At 48.5% G+C, this 24,278-nt stretch overlaps 1 protein-coding gene across 3 annotated transcripts in view; it reads left to right on the forward strand.

Annotated features, from left to right (window-relative positions):
• The first annotated feature begins 712 nt into the window (after positions 1-712).
• Fxyd6 (FXYD domain containing ion transport regulator 6) overlaps positions 713-24,278 on the forward strand; it is a 29,319-nt gene continuing 5,753 nt past the window's right edge. For 2 of the 3 annotated variants that reach the window (XM_041638720.1, XM_041638721.1), the window contains exons 1-2: positions 848-969; positions 23,931-23,990. In XM_041638720.1, the coding sequence (XP_041494654.1) occupies positions 23,936-23,990 (55 nt within the window). In that variant the 5' untranslated portion in view covers positions 848-969; positions 23,931-23,935. Of the gene's footprint in view, positions 970-23,930; positions 23,991-24,278 lie in introns of all 3 variants that reach the window. The other variant, XM_041638722.1, reaches the window with a different exon arrangement.

Genomic DNA, 24,278 nt, shown 5'->3' on the forward strand with positions numbered 1-24,278 from the left:
CGACCACACCTAGAACTGGAGGGTGACAGCTGCTCTCCTCAGCCCTTAGCACACACTTGACTGGCTAGGGCAGCCATCCTCACCGCAGGATGTCCTGGCTACCAACCTGGTGGGGTAGCTGCCCTCTTACTTAGAATCAGTGAGTCAAACACTTGCTGGGGGTTATTCTCACCTCCCCTTCCCCGGCTGAGAGAATGGAAGACGCCCTGTGTGAGCATTTCAGCTGACGCTACAGGTAGGATTGCAGAGCGAGGGTGTACATCGTCAAATTCATTCGGTATCTCGAATTTTGGCTCTTAGCGACTAGACTGGAGAGATCTACTCTTGCAACCTTCTGACAGGGTCAGGGTTTGAGGGGGCGTGTCTTGAAAAGGGGTTCTTGCGCAGCAAAAACCCTGGTTCAGGTGAGGGGGCCTTGTCCTCCGCCCACAGCTCTATTTGAAAATGACAACTACACCCACCTCTGGCTCGGTTCATGCTAACTGCTAACACACCCAAAGAACGCAGGTTGCGGGGAGCTGATGTACCATGGTTTCCTCCTACTTTTCTGCTTTCCTCCCCTGAGTTTATTGTTTCCAAAAGATACGAGCCTGTCGCGGTGTTAGTCTGGCCAGCTTCCTATCCTCGCCAGAGGAGGAAAATCAAAAAGCAACAGCTGCTGGCAAATTGGCTCGGGCGCTGGCCGCTTCCTCCGTGCGCGCGCGTCTCCTGTTGCTTCTTCCAGCCTTACTTCCCTTTGCGAAGAGCGAAGAGCTCGAGGAGAGGAAGGCGCGGGTCACAGAACAGGGGACTGGGAGGGTCCGAGAAGCCAGAGGACGCGAGCAACCCGGGAGCCCAGCCCGTCAACCCGCTCCGGGAGGCGGGAAAGCTACAAGCCGCGCCCACCGCCCTGCCCCCAGCGCGCCACTCCCGGCTACTGGGACTCGGCACATCCTCCCGGGATCTGCTCGGAGGGGACTCAACGCCTAGGTGAGCAGCTGGGGAGGTGGGCAAAGTTGGCGCCTTATTCCGAGGGGAGGAGGCTCGGGTGGGGACCCATTCCTCTAGCGCCAGATTTCTCCGAGTCTTGTTTGTTTCAGTGGGTGTGTGCCCACGTCCCCGCCTGGGCGGCGGGAAACGGCTTTGAGAATGTAAACAAGGAGGTAAACCAAGGGTCCTGGGATGGGGACGCAGGCACGGGCGGTGGGCGATGCTAGTGATTGGGAAATGCTTTCGAGGCAGCTCTGAGCTTGGGTCAGGAGTTCCAGGAAAAGGGGAGAGGACCCTTTAACGGGAAGCTTCCCTTTTGTTACTTGGAAGCTGGGGACCCTACTGGGAGTGGAAATGCCAGGAACTGGGAATGTGGCTAGATGTGAACGTGGACACATGAGCCACACAAAATGGAATTTGCTGGCTTGGTGCTTGTGGGTGTGGGCGTGGGCTGGGGAGTGGAAAGGGGGGTCTGAAGAAGGCGTTGGGGTTCTAGGGCGAAGGGATTCATCAGACTGCATTGCCTTCTCTTGGTGTGCCAAGCCCGGTTTTCTTTCCAGGGCCACTGGTACCCTATCCCCACCATTCCCTAGCAGGGCTGGCCCTGGTGGAGCCTCCCCCTTTGTGTCTGCACAGGCTTTCTTGTAGAGTTGGCTGAGAGCCTGGGTCCCTGGGCGCCTGCTGCCGAATAGAATAATCAGTCTGGAAATATGGGTCCACTCAAGCTACCACCAACCTCCAGAACCAGAGGTTGAGCGACTGAATGCTTGGTCCCACCGATGTGCTTTTATTCTCTTTGTCTAACCTGGCTTAACTCGCTGCTGGAACTGGGATTTCCAGCTTTGCAGAGGGACCCGTGGACATCCCAACCCTCTAAGAAAGGACTCCTGGCTCTGGGGTTCTGGCTGACCTCATATTGTAGATGTACGAATGTGTGTATCTGTTTTCCAACTTGGCCTCTTGCACGTGACCTGTCTCATGGTTGCCATGGAAACCCCTCCACTTCAACCTCCCTCCTTTTTCTGCCCATTCCTCACCTCCCATTGCCTCCCCTCCCCCCAATATGGTTGCCTAGATACTGGTTACCCTCGGCTTTTAAGAGAGGACACCCTATGCCTGGCTCCCACTCCAAACTGCCTGGCCCTTTACCCACCCCATCACCACGAGCACCACAAACACAAATGCACACACACCACACACAGTACCATCACAGCCTCACATGCCTGTCACCCCCCACAGTCCATTAACATAATCCACACACATTACAACACATACGTTTAAATCACATATACATGAGTGAAATAAAAAAATGAAACCAGCATATAAACAACAAAGACACCAAATGCATACCAACCACATAAATACCGAATACATCACAACCCTACACACCACATCCACACCAAGTACACCAACACATACCATACAACATCCACACCAAGTACACTATTTACACCCCCACATACACACTAACATTGCATACCACTTACACTCAACCTTCACTGTGTGTACACACACACAAACTCCACCTGTAACACAAACCTTTGCTTTATAAATACTCTCTCTCTCTCTCTCTCTCTCACACACACACACACACACACACACACACACCAGACTGGGTGAGGCTAAGCAGAGAGAGGTCAGTTTCTTCACTGTTCAACCTTGTCCTGGATTCCTGGAGTCTGAAGAGGGAGAAGTCCAGAAGGGATCTTCTGACGTCTCACAGGGACCTTAAGGAGAAGGTGAAAGAAAAACTTCCAGGCCTCCTTAGTAGAGGGCACCTCTGCTAGATGCCAGACTCCAGAGGCTAGGCTTGGCTCGAACCAGAATTTATATATCTGCGGGCTGTGTTCTTCCCACCCTGAGCCCAGCAGTCCCTTCTGACTAGAAGGGGCTCTGTGGAGGGGAGAGAAGCCAGCCATGGAGAACCCAAGCAGACAGAAAGAAGAAGCAGGGAGCAGAGATGTCAGAGAGAGAGAGAGACAGAGACAGAGAGAGACAGAGACAGAGAGACAGAGAGAGATAAAGAGAGGAGCCAAAGAGATGGAAGTCAGGGTACCTGCACTGTGTGGAATTCAGGTCTCTCTCCCTTCAGTCCCATCTTCCTGCTTCCTGATTGCTCCTCCAATCACTGTTGTGCATCTGGGAGAGTAAGCTGCATTGTCATGGGCTGTAAATTGTCAGGACACTTTCAAGACTTGTTCTCAGATGGTGGGAGCTTGAGGGAAGCATTTCCCCTCCAGGTTCCGGCTGATATTTGGACTGGTGGAGAACCCGTTTTGTTCAGTCATTGAATGGCTTTGAGCACCTACTATCTATCTATTAACTTCACCTACTATCTATCTATTAACTTCACCTACTATCTAACTGTTAATCGCCTACTATCTATCTATTAACTTCACCTACTATCTAACTGTTAATCACCTACTATCTATCTATTAACTTCACCTATTATCTCTCTATTAACTTCACCTACTATCTAACTGTTAATCACCTACTATCTATCTATTAACTTCACCTATTATCTATCTATTAACTTCACCTACTGTCTATCTATTAACTTCACCTATTATCTATCTATTAACTTCACCTACTATTTAACTATTAACTTCACCTACTGTCTATCTATCAACCTCTGGGGACATGACAGTGAGGAAAGAGATACAGTCCCTGACTCCAGTGTCTCAGGAGCATGACACAGGTGGGGAAACTGAGGCGAAGTCTCACAGCCAGTAGTGGGTGGGACCACTCAGGCAAGATTTTGGATCTCACACTGTCAGGCCTGTACCTCTAACCTTCTTCCCTCGGTGCCTGTCAGTCCTTTGGAGATGGGACTGTCCCTTCTAAAGTGAGGGTTGCCTCATAGGTGTGGATAATAGAAGCACCTACCACATCATATTTTCTTAAGAGTGTCGTTGGAGGCTGTGGCAAGGAGAGGTGAGAAGAGCAATTTCATGTAACTTAGACCCTGTCCCCCCACAGCCTTTGGGACCCCCACAACCTTTGGGACTCCCCACAGCCTTTGGGGAACCAAGCCACCTAGATTCCCCCCATGGAGAGCACACAGTCCTCAACCTCCACTCTCTCCCTGTCGGATGCAGCAGGCTACCATCTGGATGCAGAGAGTGCCAGGGAGCCCCTAGGATCACCAGGATCACCATCTAACTGACTGCCCATCTGCCCCTCCTGGAGTACGCAGGAAAGGCCCAACTCACAGGAGACAGAGCCTGTGACCCACAAAAAGCCTGGTTCTGGCTCCCTGGCCCACCCTCTGAGTGCTATGCTTCCCAAGGGCAAGTGCATTTATCCCACAAATATCATCTTATTGGACACACCACAGGTCTCTTGGTGCAACCTAAAATGGCTTGGCCTATGCTCGAGTAACCCGAGGCCTCCAGGACCTTAGACATTTGTTCCCGCATCTGTCCACAGGGGATTTACTCATTTCCGAACCACCTCTCTCCTCTAAATGTGTGCGGATTCCACAATCTTGAAAAAGATTACTTCTCTCTGTAGGTACCAATGTGGTGGGGATGCGGCTAAGCAGAGTTGGTAAAGAGACTGTCTAGCCACTCTGGAGAAAGGTTCTCTTTCATCACTGGCCAGCCAATGGCTGAGAGGCCAAGGATGGTCTGAATGTGTGTGTGTGGGGGTGTTACTGGACAAGAGTCACTTTTCTGTTCTGCCAGGACACACATGAGGCCTAAAAGGCTTAAAGGACCTAAAGGGCCACCTCTGTGGGGCATGAGACTGGGACCAGCATGTAGTGGGTCTCTGAAGATCTCAGCACAGTTTAGAGAGGTCGGGGACACATTACCTTGAACCTCTCTGGCCAAGACAGAAGCTGGAAGCCCATTTAGTAGCATCTTCTCTGTTTTAAAGCCAGCTTGGAAACAACATAGGAAAATTTCTGTCACAAGGATGTCTGGCTGGATGAGGGAGCAGGGAGGAAGAGCTCCAGGCCCCGTGGATTGAGCTGGGACTGTGGGAGTCTGCCTGGCCAAGAACCATGAATTGGGTAGAGAGAGTCAGAGACCCCCTTCTCTCCACAGCTCCAGAGCAAAGCCAGGCCTCGGTTTCACTCATTCACCATCTTAGCAAATTCCAAGTCCCTTCAACAAGGCAGGCCCTGTGGGCTTCTCAGAAGCCTGTGGAGCTGCGGTGCCCTGCTTTCTTCTCCACTCCCACTGGGGTGGATCTGATGATTTTGCCTGTCCTTCCCCCTGCCTACTGACCTCACCTCTATCTTCCATCAGGAGACCCTCCTTGAGGGCCTCTCCCTCCACAGGAGAGCTCCCCGACTCACCGACAAGCACGTGTACACTCTCACGCACAATCCCGTCCTCACACATACAGAATCTTTCATCACTGACACATAAGCAGGTGCCTGCATGTTTCTGCACACCTTCCTCCTTTACCCAGCAGCCGTCTCTCACCCTTGGGATGGCCCTAGTGAGTTCTTCTCAGCCTCCAGATTTGCTATCTGTGGCTCCCGGGGCTCCAGACTGGTTCTGCCACAGCCCCTGTGTATGTCTGTCCATCACTGAACAGTGACAGGTGCATGGTCCTATCCTGCAGGCCCTCAGTAGTCAGCTGCATGCAGGTGCCCTCCCCAGCCCTGTGCTCTGCCTTCTACTTGAGACTTACTAGAACATGCTCTTCCTCCTGTGGAGCTGGGGGTGACAGCCTTTGTAGAACCATAAATTTAGGTTCTGAGACTTTCCGGATTTTTTTTTTAACTTTTCCTTATATGTCAAATGAGCATGGAAGAGATGTATTGGGACTAGCTCCGCAAAGCAGTTGAACAATGTTGATTACTCGGTTTTACTGCCATTAGGATAACGTCATCCTTCAGGTTCCTCTCAAGTTCTCATTTCTCCAAGAAGCATGCTCTAATTCTCAGTTAGCATTTAAGTGGGCTTACAGACATCCCTCCCCCTTCCTTTCCCCCCTCCTCCATAAAGACAGGGTCACATGGAGGAAGTCTGAGGTGAAGGGAGACCATAGGTGGAGTCCGCCTCCACTAGGAAGTGTTGAATCCTTGCCTTTGTTCCCATCCCTAAGGTGTCCATTTCTTTCTTCCCATCTCTGGTCTTGAAATGACTCTTCCTTGGCAGTCTGGCAGATGCTGAAGGCTGATTCACTGACCCATGATGGATTTTGACGAGACCCAGATGGCAGAGATGAGGAAGTGAAGGCCTGGAGTTGGGGGAAGCATGAAGAAATGCCTCAAAATGCTTAAAATATACCATTGAGATTCTCAGGTGTGCTGAGCTTGGGGTGGATTGTGACTTAAAGGGACAATGATGCTGAAATATCAATTAATTTCTTGATCAATCAATATCTGTAGAGCATTTTCTGTACCCAATTTCTGGGAATCTAGAGATGTTGGTGTGTGTCTTTGGCCCCAGGCATTTATAGTTTTGGGGGGGGGGGTGTCCGCGCACGTGCATGCGCGCACACCCACACCCATACATGGAAAAGGTATGGGCCATGTCATCCTGGCAATGGAGCAACAAAGGTACAAGGTGAGACGGGAAGGGACAACTTCCTAAAATAGACAAATAGGGGCAAGTCAGGAGTCTTAGCTTCCACACACTGTGGGTATCAAGTCCCAAAGGACCTTTATTTGCCCCTCTCATCTCTGGGAAAGAATATGAATCCATGCAAAGTGTAGGTGGAAACGTGAAGGCCTGAGCTGTGCTTCCACAGGGAAGATGGCGATCCCTGGAATATGATCAGTGCCTGAGTAGGATAGCGTGGACCTGGCAATGACTTTAGGTTTCTGTCTTTGCTGGTGGAACTGCTCTTTTGGCCTCTGTGAATGGACATTTGTTAGCAGGGGTGTGTGTGTGTGTGTGTGTGTGTGTGTGTGTGTCGCACATGCAGGATGGGGGTGATCTGTCTCTAACTGACTGGGTCACTCCCACCCAACCCATGGCTTCTGTGTGATGCTACTGGTTACCTAGACTTGCTGGAACGGGACACAGTTGTCCTGGACAGACAGGAACCCCAAACTCTGCTGTTGGGTGTGGGATGCTTGGGCCTGGCTCGTGCTGGGCAGCTCATGGCCACTGCCTGTGTTTGCCTTGGCTATAATACCCCGATGATTACAGTATTCCTCTGGGGACTGGCTAGGATGGCACCGTGAAGACTGTCTCAGTGGACAGTGACAAGCCCCAGGCCCTGCTGATAGGTCAGTTTGGAGTCTTTCCAGGAAGGCATGTAGAAATCAGGCGTGGGTTTGAGTTGTGTGCTGTGCTTTCCTTTCTGAGGAAGAGCCTGGACTCTCTCCCGGGGCTGCTCTCACTCTTTCCTCTTGTGGCCAACTTCCCCTCTCCCAGAAGTAACTCCAGGTTAAAGGTCAAGGCTCCTAGGGTTAACCCCTGGCCCTGGCCTCCACAGACAGCTGGGTTTGGTACTGGTCTCTCAGAGAAACAGTTTTGGTCTTGGGGACCTGGGGTTTCCCCTCTTCCGTGAAGGAGGCATGGTGAAGAAGAACCCCCAGTCACTGGGCCCTTGTCAGTCATGAAGGCCTAGTCTTGAAGGGGTGGGGAGGAGCCATAACTGCCCTGTTGCTAGGCTGCCCAGCTGCCTTTTGGGCACTACAAGGATTTCAAGTAACTCAAAGTAACTCAAGCCACCAGATTTCCAGGTCTCTCCAAATGTCACCACCTTCTCTTCTGTCCTTTCCCTTACCAGCTTTGAGGCCATCTCTCCTTATCAATTCGGCTCTGGAATACTGGGGGTGGGGTGGGGTGGGGCGGGCAGTCTGAGGAGAGAGCAATCATTTCAAGTGAGGCTCTTAAACTGAAGAATTGGTGCCTAATTGTTTACGCAGTGGGTATTTACAATACAGGGCAAGCAAAGGGGCCACGGATCTTTCAGTGGCCTCTCTGATCGCAACCCAAAACACTTGCTTTAACAGACAGCTTTAAACGCTTTGGCAGGCTCTTGGCTCTGTGGCTGTGAACCAGCTCGGCCCTGCCTATTACAGAAGCCATGTGGTACAGGAACACCTGTGTTCTGCACTGTGCCCGGGAAGCGAGCTGATGGACTGGGGATGGATAGCGGTGGAGTACTGATTTGGTTTTTTAACTGAATATTCAAATTCAGTTAGGAACAGACTTCCTTTTTTTTTTTTAAGAATGGTTTTAAAACTTGGGTGTCGAACTCACAGAGATCCGCCTGCCTCTGCCTCCCGAGTGCTGGGATTAAAGGCGTGCACCACCACCACCAGCCTGGTCTACAAGAGCTAGTTCCAGGACAGGAACCAAAAAGCTACAGAGAAACCCTGTCTCGAAAATCCAAAATAAATCAATCAATCAATCAATCAATCAATCAAACTTGGGTGGACAGCGCGAAGCCTAAGGCCTTTCCTTGTTCACAGCTTCTGCTGTTGCCACCTTCGTTACCTTATTCTAGCTACTGCTGTAACATTGTAAATTAAAATCGATATTCTAAGTAGATGTCCCTAGCGTTTACCCAATGTTCCCTTTCTATCCCAGGATCCTGCCTCTGGACACCACTTTACATTTCGTTATCATGACTCCTTGGGCTCTTGGCTGTGGTTGTGTCTCTGTTTTGATGACTGTTGCATTAGAAGGAACCTGGTCAGGTTCCTGTAGGGTGTTCTGCTCCTGGGATCTGGCCAGTGTTTTCCCATCGCTAGACTGGGCTATGGGTTTGGGGAAGGAAGATCACAGAGGTAAGGAGTCACTGCCATCACATCCTGTCATGTTGAAAGCACCGGGTCTCCCCCCATTCATGCCCCAGCAACACCGTTCTGGTACCTGTTGTTAGAACGACTCTCTCTACTCCCTGAGGCAGACATACTAACCCATCAGTATACTCTCTCTGACCAGCTCGCCACCCAAGACTTGCAAGTCTGGGACTGAGTGGCAGGAGAAGCTTAAAGATGTGCCCAGCAGCTGCAGACTGAGGCAAACCATCGTACCAGCCTGGTAGATAGCAGACTGCAAGGAACAGACTAAAGGGTTGTTGCCCTCAGAGTGACTACAGATGAGCTCTAGAACGAGACTGGAGCCAGGGAGGGAGAAGACAGCCTGGGAACATGGCTAGATCATGGCTCCATCAGGCCAGGCTCTGTCTCTCTTGCTTGGTGGAATAGGTCAGGCGGATAAGCGAGGGGTCCAGACAACAGTAGGTGGCCATGGTTATTAGGATGATAAAACTGACGTTCTTTCTCAAATCATAGCCTCTTCCACAATGACTCTCTGCATCTCAGCCATACAGAGATGAACTCAAATAAGTACCCCAGCCAGGGCATCAGCGGCTGTTAGCATCAGGGGTATTTCTCTTTCACAAGTAGATGTATTGACATAAAAAGTCTGTTTCGGAGATGGTATTACAGGAAAAGACGACTTTCTTTCAGCTCCATGCCCTAAAATTCTCACCAGATGAGACACAAGTGATTTATGGAAGGCTGTCAGCTGCTGGGCTCCTGGTTCTGTTGGTATTGGCTATGGATTGAGCTCCAATGGGCAGTATCCCCTACAACTGGTCAGGGCCACAGTCCAGCTTCAGCTCACAGGAGGATTCAGGACTAAAGGATAATAGTCTATGATCTGATACATCAGACTCCTTGAGCCCAAGGAAACAGAAGGGCCAGGAACATCTTAGGAATAGTCCCCAGGTCATAGAGAAGTCGACTTGGCCTGACTTATGCACCTCGAGACCCAGTCCTCCTAGGGGCACATTGAAATGGCCTCTTGCAGAAGGCAGCCTTTCTGAAGGACTCTTGGAAAGGAAGAAGCTTGGCCTTGCTAGCTAGAGGAGCCTGGGAACCTCAAGGGTTGGGACACTGCTGTGCTTAACACTGCCCGGCTGCCTTCCTGCACAACAGCTGCCTGTTGACTTTTCCTGTGCAGGCTCCAGCCTCGTGTTTTCCTTTCTCTGCTCTTCAGAGTATCTGGGTAACTAGGGAGTCAGGGGCATGGCCGAGGGAGCCCAGCTAGACTGTCAGGCGAGGACCCTGTTGGGAGGACAATGGTAGAAAGAGTTGGAGTTTTCTCATGTGTAGATGTCAGTGTTCCTTGCAGTCTTCTTTCCTCTCAGTTTTTCCTGTTCACTCTGCTGGCTCAGTTTTTGGTGGGAACACCATCTGTCCCCAGGCCCACTTCAGTCCCATCCTGTGACCCCTTTCCCTTCTTTGCCTGCCAGTGAGAATGCTTCCTGGTCCTAGTCAGCACCCTATTCTCTGACTCCTCCTCCAGCATATTCTTTGTGTCACCTGCTTCAGGGCCCTGGGAACAGCTGTTGATCGTGTGACAGTGCTTAGGGAACCAGTGTCCGCTGTGCGCCAAGCCCTCCCGGCCTCATGTCAGTGTAGGACACTAGAACCTTCTAGTGTTTTTAGGACAGTGCAAGGAAGAAGAGAGAGATAACAAAAGGACTTTTCATGGCCCCTCTTCTTTTCCATGTCTTTATTTTCCAGGAAAAGGCAGGAAAGGAGGAAGGGAGGAGAGGACAGAGCTAGGCAATACCAACTGTAATGAGTCCAACAGCTGATGCCTACGGAGCTAGTACTGTGCCAGCTACTGAGCCCAGGTCCTTTCTCAGGTAGGGTCTCATGAAATCCATGATTCGTGAGACTACTGTGTAGCTGAGACCTCAGACTCACTGTAGGGAGACCTGAACTCCCGATCTTTATGCCCCCATCTCCTGAATTCCGGAATTACAGGTGTGTGTCACCATACCAGGCTACACACTGATCTGTCTTCATTGCACGTAAACTGAAATGGAGCCTGTCCTCAACCAGGCAAGGCAGGGACGGTTACTCACAGAGCTGAGCTTCAAGAACAGTAGGCTCTGCTGCCTGGGGACAGATGGCCTGGTGCCCATCAGAACCCCTTCCCTGCCCGTTTTGGCAGCTTCCTGCTTAGCTACACACACACGCACACACACACACATACACACGACCACACACACACACACACACACACACACACCCTATCTCTCTCTCTCTTCCACACATACACACACTCTTTCACACACACAGGCACACACACACCCTATCTCTCTCTTTCACACACACACACCCTATCTCTCTCTTTCACACACACACACCCTATCTCTCTCTTTCACACACCACCCCCCTCTCTCTTTCACAAACACGCACACACACACATCATCACACACACACGCCCTATCTCTCTCCCCCCCACACACACATACCCTATCTCTTTCACACACCCCCCTCTCTCTTTCACACACACGCACACACACACACCATCACACACACACGCCCTATCTCTCTCTCTCCTCCCCCACACGCACACACACACACCCTATCTCTCTTCACACACACATGCACACACACACACACACACACACACACACACACCACACACACGTGTGCGCGCACGTGCCATGCCTCCAACCTTGCATCTCACTACCAGGCTTTTCTGTCTCTTCCTTCCTCAATTATGACATCTCAGGTAGCAAGGGGACACTGGAGTCTCCTGCCGAGAGATGCTGTGAGGGGCAAACTTCAGCAGACTTCAGGCTGAGGGTAAAGGAGATGAGGCTGTAGGTCAGGCTCCCTCCCAGGAGGAGAGCAGTGCTAAGAGTGGGGCTGTGGAAGGCAGTCAGAAACTGTGTCCACTCCAAGGCCATGGCATCCATCTTAGAGACTTGATATCATACCGCCACCATATCTTCATACGGTCGCAGGAGGAAAGCCTCCTAGGGCTCCCGTTGCTTTCTTGAGACCTAGGGCTCCTAAGCAGCAGACACAGGAGAGCTAAGTGCTTCCCAGCAGGGACACCTAATGGTTCCCAGTGGGGACTCAGGGGCCAGGGTATTTGGGACTGAATCTGGCCTGTAGAGCTTTGGAAAATAGCTAACACGTTCCCTCCTTAGTTGGCCTGTTGGCATAATGGCAATAGTCGTCATGGTGGCCACTTCCCAGGTCACAATCCTGTTCTCGAAGCAAGCCATGTAGAACTACGCTTGTGTGGCATGAGCACCCGATAAATGTTGCATATTGCGGTCACGGGGCTCCGCAGCTTTCCAGACTCCTTCACACGTGTCATGTCACTTGACCTTTGTAGCAGCCTTGAGAAATGGGCTGGATGATCAGCTGACTCCCCACTCCCACCCTCGCCTAGTGAACTGCATGGACTTGTAATCTGTCTTGAAAAAAAAAATCACACTCCCGAACAAACAGCTCAGTTCCCACTCAGGGTGAGCTGGCAGGCATTCTGCACCCTGCTGTCCCTCTCGTTCCTGTGAATATGGATGAAGGGGAGAAGCTGGGAGCTTGGCTGGGAAAAGCTGGACCCTTTCCTGAGGAGTTCATCTGACCCCCTCGCTAGGCAGTTAGGTCTCAGAGTTTGCAGGATTGGGAAGGAACGAGAAGAGTAGCACCTGCCAAGGGGACATGGGTCCGTCATAGAGCCACAGTGCAGGTAGTCCACTGTGGGGGACGGAAGCCCTCCTCTGTGATCTGGGGCTGTCTGGTTCTCCCCAAGGACAGCCTACTCACATCCGGAAGACTACTCTCCCTCCACCAATGGAGAAGCAGACTGAGCAAGGTAGACGTGTAGAATCCAGCTCTCACTCACTTTTCCTGTCCCAGTTTCTCTCCCTGTGAAATGGGTGTGATGCTAACAACGGCCTTCAGGAGAGTCTTTCTCATCCCACAGAGGAGTGAGTGGGTGATGGGAACTGGTCTTTGCCATAACTCTGACTGTGTGGGGGCTGGGCCAAGCGGCCATCCCACGTCATAGCTGTAAATAGTGCAAGGTCAAGCTGCTGAGAATAACAAAGAAGCCAAGGGCTAAAACCCAGAGACCGACCTGTTGGACACACACTAGCGGAGGCTTCCATTCCTAAGAATGGTCTGTTCTGCATGTGTCAAGCGAGAACTTCCAGGCACTGGCCTGCTCCTTTTAAGGTCTCCTCAGCCTTGTTCCTCTGTGGGAGAAAGCTCCGGGCTAGGTTGTATCTCTCAGAGGCCCTTTCTGTACCAACTCCCTCATGTCCCAGAAGCCAGTGGGACTCCCTTAATCCCCTCCCCAACTTTGCTTCTCCAACCCAAGTTCAGTCTCCAGCCAAAGGAGGCTGTCAGTTTGCTTCCCCCTGCCCCTGCTGCCCTGGCGCCTGCTAGGCTGCCTCCAGGAACTCTCCAGTGCCGCCCAGCTTTCCTGATACAAGGCTGACTGTTCTCAGCTTCTGTTCATCAAGACAGCAGGCAGAGTCAAAGGCATGGGTCCTTGAGCCAGGTCCTACCCATGACTGGCAGCCAAATCAGGTCTCTCTCGTCGGATCCCAATCTTCCCAAATTAAAGGCAGATACTTTTGTCTCATTCTATCCCAGTCTGGCCTGCTGCGACCCCACACCCATCTGGAACCTTCACATCTTGTTTATGTGCTGTACTGGGCACAGCCTTTACTCATGACATCGTTGAAACATGTGGAGATACCCTAAGCTAAATCGTGTCCCGTGATCTCTTATAACAGCCCAGGCAACCTGTCAGCTTAAGCCATGAGGCTTAGGAACTCTGTGCCCCTTTGGAGGCTACCTCCTGGATATTCCCTACCTGACATCTCACTGGGATATCCAAGCAGGCTGTGATAATCTCAGGATGCATCATCTAGGGGCTGAGGCTGCAGAAAGGCAATGGGCCCCATGCAAGGGAAGGGCAGAGTGTCTGCAGGTAGAGCGAGGCAATTTCACCCCATTTGGAGCTCCTACCTTGTAAAGAGAAATGGTTGTCAAATTATAGCACAATAGTCGCGGGCATTCTGGCCTATCTCATTGCTGCGTGGAATCAGAAGTAATACAGCATGTTGCCGTATCATCAACTGGTGGCATCTCTTCCTGAGCAGCTTTTACCCAGCAATTAAGTGAAATTATGTGACTCAGTGTGGAAAGATAATCGCTGGAGGAACTCTTCTGATTGCATTCTCCGCACGCACGTGCGGCGGGTGACCGCGCAAACAGCAGCATGGCGGGAGAGGAGATTAACATGGAAGGGCTGCTATCAGCTGCAGCGTGGCTGTGTGCCTGCCGGGCCACGGATAGAATGGATCATGGAAAGGAGATGAGACAGAAATGAAATTCTTTCTCATACTGGGCTTGAAAGGAAGCCGCGGAGATCTGACAGAATGGTCTAGAGCAGTGTTGATCAGGTTGCTAAAATGGGTCAGAGTCCTGAACTTCAGCAGTGATAACGGTTCAGGTGCCCTGTCCCAGCCAGCCAGGGGTGCAGGGCCACAAAACAAGACCTTTCCAGTAGGCATGTTGAGAGGCCTGGAATGTTCTTGAGCCTCCCTCCCAGTTTTATCCATGCCTGCCTGGCTTAGTCCCCAACCTGAATATTCCTCCCTCCTCCCATCTGTTCCATGAACTCTGGGCCTGGAAGTGCAATTGTTATGTTCCCCCATCTTGATCCTCCCACCTCAGCTGAGCCCCCAGCCTGCGTGCCTGCATAAGGAGGAAGAAAGGAATGCAGGAGGAGCCAGGAGCCTTACCATGGGGGGGAGAAGAGGCCAGGATAGAATTCCTTGGTTAGTGGAGGAACAAAGGCATCTGTGTATGTGGTTTGGCCACTGGACACCCAGCCAGCGCCAGCTGTACCATGGCTGAGATCTTTCAATGCGGTCTGGGTGCCAAGAGGCAACCTTAGAGGAGACTCATGCTGAGGGGGACTGCTGGCATAGCCCAGGCCCCAGCAGCAGCTTGGAGGACTGAGATTCGGTCACTTCTGATTTATGTTTCTGTCAGTGCTCTGCAGCTTGATCGCATATGTCTGCTTTAGAATACAAAGGCAGGTCGTCACTCTGAAGCTCTGCATTCTCCGTTCTCCATACTCCGACTCCAGCCATCTCATCGGGGTTCTCACCGCCCACCCGTCGTGCTTTAGCCAGACTGGATTATTCACTGTTTTGGAAGGTGTCTACCACTAGAAATGGAAATACTTGGGTTGCTGTCACAGTCTCCTCCTGTGCTATGTAGACATTACCAGTGGACCCGGCCTCATTTTGATGCCTTCTAGGAAGACGCTGCCGGGAGCCACTGTTGAGTGAAGTACTGTGAGATTCAGCTTAAATCGAACTTGAATTCTGTTTGCTGTCCCTTCTTTCCATTGCTCCCTCTTACTGCCTTGGCTCACCTCCCTCTCCCCTCACCCCCGCTTGTCTATCAAAATCCCATCCTGCTCTCAAGGCCTGACTGAAATGTCAACTCTTCTGTGGGCACCTCCAGGTCCCCTGTCAGACTGTCCTTAGGAATATCAGGGTCTTTGCTCTATGAAGGCCCCCTAAGGATTGATTCAATTTTGTTTTACTTATGAGAGAAGGTCTATCTATGTAGCCTGGGCTGGCCTTGAACTCATGGAACCTTCTTACCTCAGCCTGCTGAGTGCTAGGAGTATATGCATGAGCCCCATTGAGGGATTTTAATGTCAGTTCCTCCTCCTTCCAGTTTTTCAGTCTGGGCTTCTCTGAACAAGGCACAGATATATTTTGACTGTGTAATTTGAGATGGAACTTGATCTGGAAGTAGTAATAAATTTGACAGAGGGGAAGGAAGAAGGAAGGAGGGAGGAGGAGGAAGGAAGGAGGGAGGAGGAGGAAGGAAGGAGGGAGGAGGAAGAAGGAAGGAAGAAAGATTTCACACATAACAGGTACATACAACTTATTTCCCTCTTTTTTTGTTTGTTTGTTTTTCAATACAAGGTTTCTCTGTGTAGCCTTGGCTGTCCTGGAACTCGCTCTGTAGAGTAGGCTGGCCTCAAACTCGCAGATACCTGCCTGCCTCTGCCTCTGCCTCTGCCTCTGCCTCTGCCTCTGCCTCTGCCTCTGCCTCTGCCTCTGCCTCTGCCTCTGCCTCCTGAGTGCTTATTTCCCTCTTTGACCAGTGTATTTAAGTCAGTTTGAGTGGCTGAACGATGATTTTTCTACTGTAAAACAGTGGTCCCAGCTTTGCTGTCACAGGGCTTGTCCCACAAGAAGGAAGAAAGGTGTTCTTACCAGTCAGTCACTCTTCTCTACATTACCAAACACCACTTAAACTTGAAAACCAAAATAAACCTTCCGACTAAAATCCTATGAAATCAAAGTAGCACAATTATGTAAAGTGCGAACCAAATTGAAACAGAGCTGCTGAGAGTGATGCCAGTAGGCACTGCTGCCTTTTGGAGACTAATAAACACGGAACCTGCAGGGTTAGAAACCACCCATGACTTCTTCATTAGGCTGACCCGTGAGAGGGGCCAACCTGTTCCTAGATTGGTATTGGCTACTCTCAATCCTCAGAGGAAAAGAAAAACAAAATCTCAGGATTTCCCACAGATTTAATATAACAAATTTGAGCTCACAATCAAAGACTACTAAGCCAAAGTAGTGTATGTGCATGTGTGTGTGTGTGTATGTGCGTGTGTGTGTGTGTGTGCATGTGGGTGTGAGTGTATGTGTGTGTTTGTGTGTGTATTGGGAAGGAACCAAGAAAAACCAAATCACAGAAACCACAAAGCAATTTATGCTCCTAAGAATTCAGAACTTTGAAATTAGCAGATGCAGAAGATTAAAGAATAAAAACTAAAAACAATGTTGAAAGCAAACAATGAGATCCTAAAAATGAACAGGCAACAAAGACTAATTAAATGACCAAGATATTAGAAAAAGAACCAACCAGAACATATCAAAATAATGCAATCATTGAAATAGGGAATTAAGTGGGGAATGAAACAGCAGATTAAACACAGCTAAAGGGAGAAAAGAAATAATTCGGAAACAATCACCCAGCATATAGTGCAGGAAAGCCAGTGAGTGGAAAATATGAATGAGCAGCTTGATGATTTGCAGAACAGAGTAAGGGCGCCCAACACATTCCCAAGCCACAGTCTTAGAAGAGAGAAATAGGGGGCTGGAGAGAGGGCTCAGCAATTAGGAGCATTGACAGCTCTTCCAGAGATCATGAGTTCAATTCCCAGCAACCAGATAGCCATTTATAATGGGATTTGATGCCCTCTTCTGGCATGCAGGTGTACCTGCAGATGGAGCACCATGTACATAAGATAAATAAATATTTAAAAATCATACTGAAAAACCATTTTGAAAAAAAAAAGGATGAATGCAAAAGAGGAATTGTGTGAGAAGATGAAGCCTGAGAGTTGGTTAGGAGAAGGATGAACTAACAGACAAAGGAAACACAACAGAATTCATAAAAATAAACCCACATTTAGACTGCAGTGAAACTCAGAACACTAAATACAGAGAAGGAGGCAGAAAGAGGGTCTACAGACACACAGAAACAGGGTCTACAATGAATATGTCTTTATTAAAGGATATTCTAAAAGAAAAATTGGTCTTCACTGGAAGGAAAACAGTTTGAAGGGAGGCTCAGAGCTAACAGAATAGTGACGGTTCTCCTGGTGACTGGGTTATAGTATCTGTTTCAGACCACAGCCTTAAATAACTGACCTTTGTTATGTTGCGTATTTTCTGAGGGTTAGTAATCAGAGAGCAGCTTAGCTGGGTAGGTCTGGCTCAGGCCATTTGAAGAGGTTGCAGCCAGGCTCCCCATCCAGGTAGAGGTCATGGGAGGCCAGGCCACCTGCTTCCAAGCTTGCTTACTTGGTAGTTCATAGCAGGCCAAATCCTAGTCAGCTTTGAGACCAAGACCCTTAATTCTTTGTCACCTGGGGCTTTCTGCAGGGGTGCCTAAGTCCTTAATAGACCCAACACAAGGTTCTGGAAGGCCGCCATTCCTGTCGCTGAGTCTGATCAAATCTTACAAATCCTAATATCTATTTCATAGGGTTTTTTAAACTAGCAACTATTATACAAAAATGGAATATACATCAAGAAATCACTATATAGGGGGCTGGTGAGGTGGCTCAGAGGTTAAGAGCACTGGCTGTTGTTCCAGAGGTTTTGAGTTCAAGTCCCAGCAACATGTTGGGTCACAACCATCTATTATGTGATCTGGTGCCTTCTTCTGGCCTGCAGGCATATACGCAGACAGAATATTATATACATAATAAATAAATAAATCTTTTAAGAAAGAAAGAAAACCACTTTCTAGTCCCTAAACAACCCAGCTAATGGATGATAAAACAATTTAAAACTTCCTAGTAGATTATGGTGGAAGCATAGGGGTGAATTTAAGTCCTTCCTGATTATGGCATATTTTAAGATTTCTGGTTTCATTTTGGGTAAATCAAACTGTCAAATTCATTAACATAAAATGGAAAGGATTACGCTTATTCAGCATATGTAACTTCTCACCAAAGAAACTCACAATAGTCTAAGCACATATAGAATATAACTTTTAATAACTGACGAGAAGCAGTTTAAAGAAGGAAGAACTACGTTGGTTCACAGTGTAATGGGGTAGTCTGTCATGGCAGGAAGGGTGTGGCAGCGTTGGCACTCAGGCTGCAGAGAGAAGACAGGAAGTGAGGTGGGGCTGCTAATATCAAGTCCCGCCCCCAGTGAGGGGGCACTTCCTCTAGAGCATTGGTTCTCAACATATGGGTTGTGGCCCCTTGGGGTCACACATCAGTTATCCAGCATGTCAGATATTTACATTATGATTCATAACAGTGGCAAACTTACAGTTATGAAGTAGAAATGAAATCATTTTATGGTTGGGGGTCACCACAGCATGAGGAACTGTACTAAAGGGTCGCAGCGTTAGGAAGGTTGAGAACCACTGCTCTAGAGAAACTCCACCTCCTAAAAGTTCCACAGCTTTACAAAAGAATGTCACAGGCTAGAAATCAAGTATTCTAACACGTGAACCCATGGGGGTTGGGCATTTCGAGTTCAAACCATAGCTCCTCCCAAAAGAGTTAACTTCCAAATAGCATTGACGTGAGTCAGGATTGCATTCTCAAACCTTTAGCTTCTAGAAATCACAGCACATAACCAAAACCATGCAAGGTCAATATAGTAAAATTAAATTACTATCCAATCCCACGCACATGCACAGAAGTGCAAAAATCCTAAGGAGAATAACACCAAGTCTGTCCGTGTCTTTAAATATTACATTGGTTCTATCCCAGATTTAACATTAGTAATTCATATACAAAACTATTTGTTTGATCTCGGTGGCAGTGGTGCACTCCTTCAGTCCCAGCATTCAGGAGGCAGAGGTAGGCAGATGTCTGAGGTCAGTCTGGTCTACAGAGCCAGTTCCAGAACAGCCAGGGCTACACAGAGAAGCAAAAAGCAACAAAACAAAACAAAAAAATTGTTTGGTTGATTAAAAGGGGAAATCCTATATATATAAAACACTTACTTATTCATAATTAATATAAAGCAAACATCTTGGAGACCCAGTGTTAAAGGAGAATTTTCAAGCCATTAGAAGACCAAATTTGTGTACATGTGTGTAAACGTGTGTGTGTGCATATATATATGAGATCATTATGTGTGTAAACGTGTGTGTGCATATGTATATGAGATCATTATGTGTGTAAATGTGTGTGTGCATATGTATATGAGATCATTATGTGTGTAAATGTGTGTGTGCATATGTATATGAGATTATGTGTGTAAACGTGTGTGTGTGCATATATATATGAGATCATTATGTGTGTAAACGTGTGTGTGTGCATATGTATATGAGATCATTATGTGTGTAAACGTGTGTGTGCATATGTATATGAGATCACTATGTGTGTAAACGTGTGTGTGCATATGTATATGAGATCATTATGTGTGTAAACGTGTGTGTGTGCATATGTATATGAGATCATTATGTGTGTAAACGTGTGTGTGCATATGTATATGAGATCCTTGTTTCTATACTGCATTTCACCTTAAGACTTAGTCAGTGTGCAAAGACAAGAACTAGAAATAACCCGTGTGCTAATTAGCAGGAAACACCACTCTGCCATTCACAAGGTCTGTCCACAATGAAAACCCAAAGGTATCTGGGTAAATTATTAGAAATAGAAGATCTTAGCTGGGCAGTGGTAGCGCATGCCTTTATTTTATTTCTTTTTAATTTATTTATTTATTAAAGATTTCTGTCTCTTCCCTGCCACCACCTCCCATTTCCCTCCCCCTCCCCCAATTAAGTCCCTCCCCCTCAGCCCGAAAAGCAATCAGGGTTCCCTGTCCTGTGGGAAGTCCAAGGAACCCCCACCTCCATCCAGGTCTAGTAAGTTGAGCATCCAAACTGCCTAGGCTCCCACAAAGCCAGTGCGTGCAGTAGGATCAAAAACCCATTGCCATTGTTCTTGAGTTCTCAGTAGGAGAGCACGAGCAAGGAACTCAGGACCGCGAGGGGTGCACCCACACACTGAGACAATGGGGATGTTCTATTGGGAACTCACCAAGACCTGCTGGCCTGGGTCTGGAAAAGCCTGGGATAAAACCGGACTCTCTGAACATAGCGGACAATGAGGACTAGCGCACGCCTTTAATCCCAGCACTCAGGAGGCAGAGGCAGGTGGATCTCTGTGAGTTTGAGGCCAGCCTGGTTTACAAGAGCTAGTTCCGGGACAGGCTTTAAAGCTACACAGAGAAATCTTGTCTCAAAAAAACAGAAAATAGGAGCCCGGAGCATTGGCTCAGAGATTAAGAGCACACTGGCTGCCCTTTTGAGAGGTCCTGAGTTCAATACCAAGCTACCACATGGTGGCTCAGAACCATCCTTAATGAGATCTGGTGCCCTCTTCTGGCTTGCAGGAATACATGCAGACAGAACATTGTTTACATAATAAATAAATCTTTAAAAAAATAAATAAAAACTCTTAAGATTACTGTATTTAAAACCAATAGATAAAAACCACTTGTTTTGTTCTATACTACTTAACATGTTAGTATTTAAAATAGCAATATAATTTTTAATATACCCTGAATGGATCTAGCACCTATGTGAAGGTGTCATAGAGAATATTGACAAGGTCCTGGAAAATGAAAAAAAAAAAAGCTTATAAATCTTGAGGCAATTGGAATCAGGAAAATTGGAATCAGGAAAATGTCAGTTTTCTCCAGGTATTTTCACGACAGTTCTCATGAAAACATTGCCAATGAGATGCACAGGAGATGGAGGTGCACACCTCCAAATCTGACTACTCGAGTTTGATCCCATGACCCACATGGTAGAAGAGGACCACCTTCCCGCAAGCTGTCATCTGACCACACACACACACACACACACACACTCGAAGTAAAATAAATTAAGTGAAAAGATGAGTCATGGACCGAGAGGAGATATTAGAATATTCAATAACTGAGGTTTAGTGTCAGGATTGAGAAAATGGTTTGAAAATGAAAAGAAAAAGGATGGGAACATCCCACCACCCGTGAAGAAATGCAGGCAATGAACACCAGTGCTAAGTTACCGGATTAACACCACATTTTATGCCTTTAGCTTAGTAAATATGATGACATCTGATAATGTCAGATACTGCTTAGGACCGAGAGCAACAGAGACAAACCACATCATTTGATGGGCTGTTAAGACGGGAATGACCTCCACAGGGGACAGCTGAACCTGAGTAGCAGTGGCAGTTGGCAACCCCAGCTGGGACTCCAGAGCCATGCTCACCCTAGGCCGTCATTTCCTGGCTGCAGTGTGAGACTTGTCAAGGAGCTGCGTTATATTTCTTGCAAAAGAAACAAAACAGTGGAGTACATCATTCACAGTAAATGCTGTTTGGTGGCCGTGTTTTCTAGTATCCGCAAATGTGTGTTTGTGCTGGTCTGTAACATAAATCCTGTTCCTTTGGAGAGTGGGTGCTCAAAATTGTTAAAAAATACAAAAATTAAAAAAAACTCTTGATTATAGGTGTGCTCCAGATAGCACACACCTAAGTGTCCATAACTATATCATTTAGAGTTAGCAATATATTTTTAAAGACACCAGACGTCTATCAACAAGAAAATGGATTACTACATAGTAATTTTCCTATCACATGTTAAACATGAATTAACTATGATTCTATGCAATAGTGTCGATAAAAGTTCAGAACAATGTTGATTAAAAAGTCTCAGGAGACTAAATGTTATATTAAAATTATAAAGCTAAAAATGTTTTTGAAAGCTTTACTAGGGGTTGGGGAGATGGCTCAGTTACTAAAGTGTTGGCCCCTCAGCTTGAGGACCAGAGTTTGATCCCTTGAACTTATGGGGGGTGGGGGGTGGAGTGGAAGCTAACTGAGTCTCAGCACTGAGAAGGTGAGGAGGAGAATTGCTGGGATTTTCTGCCACCCAATCTAACGAAATCAAATCTGTCAGTTCCAGGGTCAGGGAGACCCTGTCTCACGAAAGAAAGGAGACATCTCATGTTGATCTCTTGGCTCCACGTGCATACGCGTGTCCCCGCGCAGACTCTGAGTATTTACATACGCATGAAACCACACTAAGCAAAGTGACTGGATATATGTGTCAAGCACAGTTTTAAGAAGAGCAGGTGTATACGTTCATACAGTGGGAGATTATTCTTTTTCCACCGCTTACATCTGGTTAGGCATGGTTCGAGGTACAGCTATGCTGCCCCCTGGTGTCTGACTGGTGAATGGCAGCTGAGCCACTTGTTAGAATGAGCAAGGGCTGGGCCATACTAGCCAGGCTGTAGCCAGGCTAACCCTACCTGGAAAAGACTTAGCAGCTTTGTACACTCCTGATTTGAGTTCCTCTCCCATCTCACTCTATATAACTCTATGACCCTGAGAGTAATAAGTGTAACTCCACTGATAGATGTCTCGGGTGAAGCCAACTGGTCCTGTGTGTCCCATTCAGGTCCTCCCCCCACCCCATCCCCAGGATTCAGGTGTCTTCCAGGGAAGGAGGGACTGAAAGCTGATGCTCAGGAACCTTTGTCCACGTTCCCTTTATGGAATCAAGTCACCTTTTGGGAGATGATGACCTGGTCGTCTAGAGGAAGCTGATGAATATAGAGGAAACAGCACGGTGGGGGGGGGGGGGGACTTAAGGAGGTTATATATGGACGTCAGAGTTTTCTGTAGAGCTTGGGGAAAAAAGAGTAACCTCCACCACTTGACTGTACTACAGGACTGGTGAAAACCCTTCCTAGGGGCTGGAGAGATGGCTCAGTGCGGTTCAGTGCTTCCAGCGCTCACTGCTCTTCCACAGGCCCAGCACTCACACCAGACACCCCAATTGCCTGTAACTCCAGCTCCAGAAGATCCGATATCCTGGATCTTCCAGCCTTCAGGGACACCTGCACACATAGAGCAAACATTCATAGACACACATGCACGCACACAAATAAAATATAAATAAATCTTTTAAAAAAACTTCCTGGTGGTCTGTTGACTGTGAGAGCTGGACCAGGAGCCCCCAAACTTAACGAGGCAGAGATGGCCTGGAAGAAAAACACTGGGGGGATCATCTACAAAGCCCCTGGGGTATTAGGCTTTGAGTTACTGAACCATCATATGACCTTGGCCCTGCTGCTCCCTCTATGAAGGTCATTTACTATCAGTTCCAGACCTGCAGCAGGGACCTATGACAGTGTCTGCTTAGTATTCTGCCTCATCTGGCATAACAGAATTGAGCAGGCAGAGCTCTCTGAGAGTCGGATCCGGCAGTAGGTACAATGGTCCCCGTGATCTGAAGCAACCTCAGGTCACACAGTAGGTACAATGGTCCCCGTGATCTGAAGCAACCTCAGATCACACAGTAGGTACAATGGTCCCCGTGATCTGAAGCAACCTCAGGTCACACAGTAGGTACAATGGTCCCCGTGATCTGAAGCAACCTCAGGTCACACAGTAGGTACAATGGTCCCCGTGATCTGAAGCAACCTCAGGTCACACAGTAGGTACAATGGTCCCCGTGATCTGAAGCAACCTCAGGTCACACAGTAGATACAATAGTCCCCGTGATCTGAAGCAACCTCAGGTCACACATATTCCCAGCACAGCTAAGGCTGGGATGAGCCTGGGTCAGGGTGATGGCTTGAGGAGGAAGGTCTTCTGTCCCTGGAGTAATGTCTTTCTCCTTTATTCCAGACACCATGGAGACGGTGCTGATCCTCTGCAGCCTGCTGGCCCCGGCAGTCCTGGCTAGTGGTAAGAGTCCTTTAGGGCCTACTTATACCAAACTGGCAGCCGTAGCCCTTTCTGGTAGAAGGTTCTGGCCCTTTTGAATATTAGGATTGAGAGGCAGCTTCACCTCTGCTCAGGGACCTCACCTTCAGTCAGCAGAGAAAAACAGATCCTAATTGAGGTGTCCCCACTGCTCCCAACATGGGTCCAGCTGACCGTCTGTTAATCTCTCCAGGAACCTTGGGCTCCTGTGGATTTGCAGCCTAGACTGCAATTACCCACCTTGACCATATGTGCAAGTCATGAGACCGC

Source organism: Microtus oregoni, unplaced genomic scaffold (assembly GCF_018167655.1).
Source record: "Microtus oregoni isolate MIOR12 unplaced genomic scaffold, Mior012 000055F_ref0000237, whole genome shotgun sequence".
Classification (NCBI taxonomy): Eukaryota; Metazoa; Chordata; class Mammalia; order Rodentia; family Cricetidae; genus Microtus; species Microtus oregoni.